The sequence below is a fragment of the Rhinopithecus roxellana genome, chromosome 6 (genome assembly GCF_007565055.1).
Source record: "Rhinopithecus roxellana isolate Shanxi Qingling chromosome 6, ASM756505v1, whole genome shotgun sequence".
In the NCBI taxonomy this organism is placed as follows: domain Eukaryota; kingdom Metazoa; phylum Chordata; class Mammalia; order Primates; family Cercopithecidae; genus Rhinopithecus; species Rhinopithecus roxellana.
This window is the reverse complement of record NC_044554.1, coordinates 121033985-121040194: the sequence shown is the minus strand read 5'-3', so window position 1 is coordinate 121040194 and position 6210 is coordinate 121033985. Positions and strand designations below refer to the sequence as shown.

The following is a 6210-nucleotide window of genomic DNA, read 5'->3' as shown; positions in this document are numbered from 1 at the left end:
ACACCTACAATAAGACTGCTTTAAAATATATTTTTGGATAGCAATTAATGCCAAAAACATGTTTTTCCAGAAATTATCTAATTGAACTACTTGGTGAGGAGATATGTGTGATTTTGGCCTAAGAATACTATTTTTTTTGTGTGTGTGTGTGTCTATACAATAAAACCTTCTGTCTACTATATTATGTTAATGTAACAAAGAAAAAGGGAATACAAAATTGCATCTTGCTACGTAAAGTAAAATGCTACATTTTTAGTAAGATTTAATTTTTTTCATTTTCCTTAAAATGAATAATGACTTGTGAGACAATTGCATTATAACATGGAAAGTAACTCTATTGTATCAATGATCTTCATTTTAGTTCCTTGTCATTTTATCACAAAATGTTTTCATGGGAAAATTTAGTAAAGGTTTTTTTAACCTGTAAAGGTATTTGAGGTTTTCCATCTAGCATTTTCCATTTCTCATAACCATATTTCCATATTATGAAATTTAAGTAAACTTTACCTCTCTATTTTATAAAAATTAATGCATATATACTTATGTGTATTCTTATCTGTATATACACATATATACACCCATGCATAAATTCTGACTAAGGGAGTAGACCAACTAGATAATTTATCTGGAGAAGGTTCCTTGAACAATTGAAAAAAGGGGTCTTCAGAAGCAAACAACAAAACAGCCTTACAAACCCAACTGCTGTTTAAAATGTTTATGAACACATAGCCAGTTAACCATTTATTGATTGCCTATTTATGGTTTTGCAATATCCAAGATTATGGAAGAGATAAGACAATACCTCTAAAAAATATGAGAAAGGCGATGATTTTAAAATAAGCCTCCATAATATAAAGTCATGTAAATGTATCTTCTGAAAGAAAAGAAAGCTTTAATATTAAAATTAGAGTTCTCTTTTAATCCTCTTTGAGTAAAGAAATAATTTGCAAACTTCTATTTTCTACTGTCATGAAAACAGGTCTTTTCTTGGGACTTCACAAATGTCAATCACAACAATGCAAACAGAGTAATTCTTTGGAAAGACTGATCTGAGGGCTTAAGGGGAGACTTTTTTCATTGAATTCCCGAATTTTTACACTGTGGGATTGGCTATGAGACACTATAAAATGTAAAATAGTTCAGATAGTTCAAGCTCTATTATTTTCAGGCACAAAAACCATATAATTTTGTACAAAACTTTGAATTTTTTATTTGCGAAATTAAAAATACGATATTTTATATATATAAACTTCTATTCCTCTATAAATATAGATGATTTTGTGATAGTGAACAGAATAAATGTATACCAAATTCAAAGACCAATATCATTTTAGCATATGACAGACATAGATAAATTTAGGTCCTAAGTACTGGCATTTAGATAAATTCTTAAAGTTTAAAACAATATAATCAGGAGGATTGCTTTTCTCCTCTTCTTCACAGAGAACTAAAGTGAATATTTTTAAATGGCTTTGTAAGATTTACATTTGACACATTTCTGTAAATCCAAAAGAGGAGCACACAGGATTTAACGCAGTAGACCTGCACACATTTTCCCTTTAGCATGCATGCCCATATCTTGTTTCCTTCAGGCCCTATCTCCCCATCAATTATTCTACCTTCTTTAGCTCCTGAAATCTTACCAGGTTATTATTGGTGGTGTGGATTGTTCCTCCCTCAGAATGTGTTGCTGAATAATAATCGTAATAAAATGTTGAAAGTGTTCAACTTTTACATTTTAATGTTTCTGATATATGTCTAGTTATTTCACTAAAAATAAGAAAATAGCACTTCAATTTGAGGAAGTCCATTACACTGAAATATCCTTCAAGTTTTCAATTTCTGTTTACATTTTACTGTCTTGTTAAGGAAAGCAAAGATCAACTCCTTAACAAAGCTTTCCAGGTGATCTCAACATTTCCATTTTACAGACCGGTAAAATCTAAGGGCAGCCTGTCTCATTCCTAAAGGCAGGTTGCCAGGCATCCGTATGCAATTAGAATTAACATTTTATAACCCATATCTTCAGTCTCTTCCAACCCACACAAAGCTTCATGCTTCTTCCCAAATCTCAGTAACCACATCTTTCCATGACGCTGGCCAAACCCATACCAGGTTTTAGACACTAGAGAATGAAATGAGCTCACCCCTCAAAAATTAGACTTCAAAAAGTTTGGCATTGGTTCTCTCACTCACCCTGTAACCAACTAAGGTGGGAGAAGGGCGTGTCTGGGCGTTGAAGGTGACCGTGGAGGGAGGCTGAGACTGCCAATGCCCACACTCGTGGGCTCCCATGAAGTTGGGGGAAAGTTCTGGACAGTTAAAAATTCAGCTTCAGGAAGTCGAAACGATGGGCCTTCGCAATCCACCGCTGACTAAGGGAGGAATTGGAATGTACGGGGGCCCACCTCCAGATTCGAAAGCTTTGTGGAGTTCTGTACCATAAGACCCCTACCTCAAGCCAGGAAAGGGAGGAAGGGGTCGGAAGGAGGGGGAGGGGGCAGAAGGAGGAGGCGAGAATTGACCCTGGCAGCGCAGCCCTAGTCGCACCCCGCAGTGCTGAACTCGCCCCGGAGCTGGCGCCCAGCCGGCCCGAGCACTAGCGTCAGGGAGAGGCGCGCCAGGACGACCAGGAGCGCTGGGCTGTTGCTCTCCAGTCTTAGCTCCTTTGCAATACTCCGAAAAGGGCAAGAAGGAAAAGCCTCAAATGGTTAAACCGCCCTAATTAAAAACTTTTGAAAAAGAAAAACGCGTGATCGGTCGTCATTTAAATACAAATATACTTACAAAAATCTTACACAGGCTATTTACAATCATAAAAGCGAACAGTCCTGGTACCAGAGTGTGAGGGCAAGAGGTCTGTCCATCCTCCCTCTGGCAGTCGGGCCCTCGTGTCCTTTTGCCTCAGGGACGGAAGCTTTTGCAGGAGCTGAGTTCTTCAAAGGAGCCTGCGAAAGAGAGTTACCTAGTGAGGAAGCCTCGAGATGTCAGGATTGGCACGAACTCCACGGGGCTGGCTTTGGGCGATGGCTGCGCCCCGGCCGAGGCCTGGGCATGGGCTGAGCCCCGGGTCTCAGACGGTAGTCTCCCCTTGTTTGCTGTTGGTGAGCCTCGTATAGAACTTCCTCCAGGAGTTGAGGGTCTTGCCGGACCAGATCCAGAAGCCCGACGTGATGCCCACGATCAGCGTCATAAGGTACTTGATCATGAAGACCGTGAAGTCCGGGCTCATGGGCGGGTGCGGCGGGGCGCCTCCGCCCGCCTGGAGGTGAGGGCAGGGGATAGCGTAGCTCTTGCAGCTCTGGGCCACCCAGCTGCGTTCCCACTGGTCCCGGAAGGCCTGCTCGTAGAAGTAGCAGGCGATGACGATGGTGGCTGGCACAGTGTACAGCACGCTGAAGACGCCAATGCGCACCATGAGCTTCTCCAGCTTCTCGGTCTTGGTGCCATCGTGCTTCATGATGGTGCGAATGCGGAAGAGCGACACAAAGCCGGCCAGCAGAAAGGACGTGCCGATAAACAGGTACACGAAGAGGGGTGCCAGCACGAAGCCACGCAGCGCGTCCACATTGTTGAGCCCTACGAAGCACACTCCGCTCAGCACATCGCCGTCCACCTGGCCCAGCGCCAGGATGGTGATGGTCTTGATGGCCGGCACAGCCCAGGCGGCCAGGTGAAAATATTGTGAGTTGGCTTCGATGGCCTCGTGGCCCCACTTCATGCCCGCCGCCAGGAACCAGGTGAGCGACAGGATCACCCACCAGATGGAGCTGGCCATGCTGAAGAAGTACAGCATCATGAAGAGGATGGTGCAGCCCTCCTTCTTGGTGCCCTGCGCCACAGTACGTGCCCCGTCCTCGGTGAACTTGTCGTTACACACCACTCGGTCCTCCAGGAGGAAGCCGGCGATGTAGGCCACGGCCACGGCCGTGTAACAGCCGGACAAGAAGATGATGGGCCGCTCCGGGTAGCTGAAGCGCCGCATGTCCACCAGGTACGTAAGCACTGTGAAGAGCGTGGAGGCGCAGCACAGCACTGACCAGATGCCAATCCAGGTGCGCGAGAAGCGCAGCTCCTCGGGTCCGAAGTACATGAGCCCGTACACCTTGGTCGGCTCACAGGGTGCGCCGCAGTCCTTCTCCCCCAGGAAGTGGTAGTTGAGGTAGGAGGGCACCTTGAGGGCGCGCGGGCAGGAGAACTTGCCTCGCTCCGACGCGCTGGCGCCCCCCGGGAAGCCTCCACGGTGCCCTCCGCCGCCGTGCTGAGGGTTGCTTGTCCAAAACTCTGGAAGCAGCGAGGGCGTCGGGGTGCCCTTGTCGGACGTGTTCTGGCCCACGCACAGCTCGCCGGCGCCGTGCACCGGGAACTTCTCGCACTTGAGCGTGTCTGGCCACTGGAAGCCGAACTTGTTCATGAGCGCCTCGCAGCCCTGGCGCGCGCGCTCGCACAGGGAGCGGCAGGGCGGCAGCGCTTGCTCTAGCACGGTGCACACGGGCGCGTACATGGAGCACAGGAAGAACTTGAGCTCAGCGGAACACTGCACTTTCACTAGCGGGTAGAACTGGTGCACCTCGAGGCCCGCGTCCTCCTGGTTCGTGTGGCCCAGGAGGTTGGGCATGATGGTCTGGTTGTACGCGATGTCCGTGCACAGCGGGATGGAGATGGGCTGGCAATAGCCGTGGTCCGGGATGGAGATGCCCCGCTCACCGTTGTACTGCTGCCCACTCTGTTGCTGCTGAGGCGGCGGCGGCTGCTGCCCCGGCCCGGGCCCCTGGCCTGGCCCCTGGCCCACCGCCTGCGCCCGGACCCCCAGCAGCAGCGGAGCCTCCAGCAGCCAAAGCAGCAGCAGCAGCTGGCGCGCCAACCGCCGGGGGTCAACCGGGGGGCGGCGGCGGCCACTGGCGTCCCCGCTCCCCTCCTCCGCCAGCCGGGCCGAGAGCGCTCCGGCACAAAGTTCCCAGCTCACGCCGCCGCCGGCGGCCCGGGACTTCTTAGGCACCTCCTCCTCAGCCATACTTTCTCGGCTCCTCTCTTGGCGCCGCTCCGCTGGGGCTGGAAGGGGCACGGCCGGCGGCGGCACCCCCTGCGGCCAGGGAGACCTCTGCGCCGGTGCCCTCCGTCGAGCCCAAGCCGCGTCCGGCCCGCTTCCCCGGCTCCTGCCCTGCGTACCGCAGCCGCCGCCGCCGCGGAAACTTGCGATTCATGAAGCGCGGGCGGCGGGGAGAACCCGGGTGGCTCGGGTGCGCTGGGGTCGTGTCCCGCCTTCCTGGCCCTCGGCTCGCTGGCTCCCGGCTGGCGGCGCCGCGCTAGTGGCTGCGGCCCCGTAGAGAGCGCAACTCTCCGCAGCCCAGCGGGCTCGGCTCCCCCCTGCGCCTCCGCCTCCTTCTCCGCCGCCGCCGCCTGACCATTTGTGTCAATCCCTCAACTCGCTCCCTCTTCTCTCCCTCGCGCGCCCTCGGACCGGTTTCCAGGCGCCCCGCAGTCTGTCTTTCACCAGGAGGGAGGAGCCTTGAAACCGACGCAGAACTGGAGACTCAGGGACCGTCGCCCAATCGCGGCTCCGGCTTCCCGGCGCAAAGGGAACCGGCCGCCTCCTCGCCTGAGCTAAAGCCAGCGGCTGGCGGGCGGGGTAGGAGGAGGCGGGAGGAGGAGGAAGTGGTGGTGGCACTACTCAGGCACAAAGAGTAGGATTGCTATGAAGCGGGACAGGCTTGGTTGCTTTTGCTTTTTCAGAAGAAAAGGGCGAGGACAAGTAGGAGAATGGTCCCATATGCTACTGGAGATAATGAATAGGAGTCAGAGGTCCGCGGGACTTAGCTTTTCTTTTCTTGTATCCATTATCATGTTTAAAAATCCTGCTCTTAACGCTGGTTACCAACAGCAAACCGGGTGCTGCTTCCAGAACAGATGCCTCTGACTTAAGGAGCGCACGGTTTCCTTTGAGTTTGTGTCTGTCGAGGTGTTGTTTAAAATATTACATTAATAAATCCTCTAGTTCACTGACTGGGCTTGGCGGGCTTTGGTCGCGCCATTTCCCCAGAGGAGACGTTCACGGGATTGCTGTCAAATGAAACAAAACACAAACTTTGATGGAATTTGGAAAGTAAAGCCAGATGCGCCTTCTGCTAATATCATTCTTGTAGTCAAACTCCCTTTTTTCCGCCTCTTTAATCAAGTCAGAAACAGAAGCAAAAGAAAACTATCCATTAA

At 50.8% G+C, this 6210-nt stretch overlaps 1 protein-coding gene across 1 annotated transcript; it reads right to left on the bottom strand.

Annotated features, from left to right (window-relative positions):
- Positions 1 to 1185: 1185 nt before the first annotated feature.
- FZD1 (frizzled class receptor 1) lies at positions 1186 to 5468 on the bottom strand. Its single transcript, XM_010354652.2, has one exon. The coding sequence runs from the start codon at positions 5012 to 5014 to the stop codon at positions 3074 to 3076; it is 1941 nt and encodes a 646-aa protein (XP_010352954.1). The 5' UTR covers positions 5015 to 5468; the 3' UTR covers positions 1186 to 3073.
- Positions 5469 to 6210: the final 742 nt, after the last annotated feature.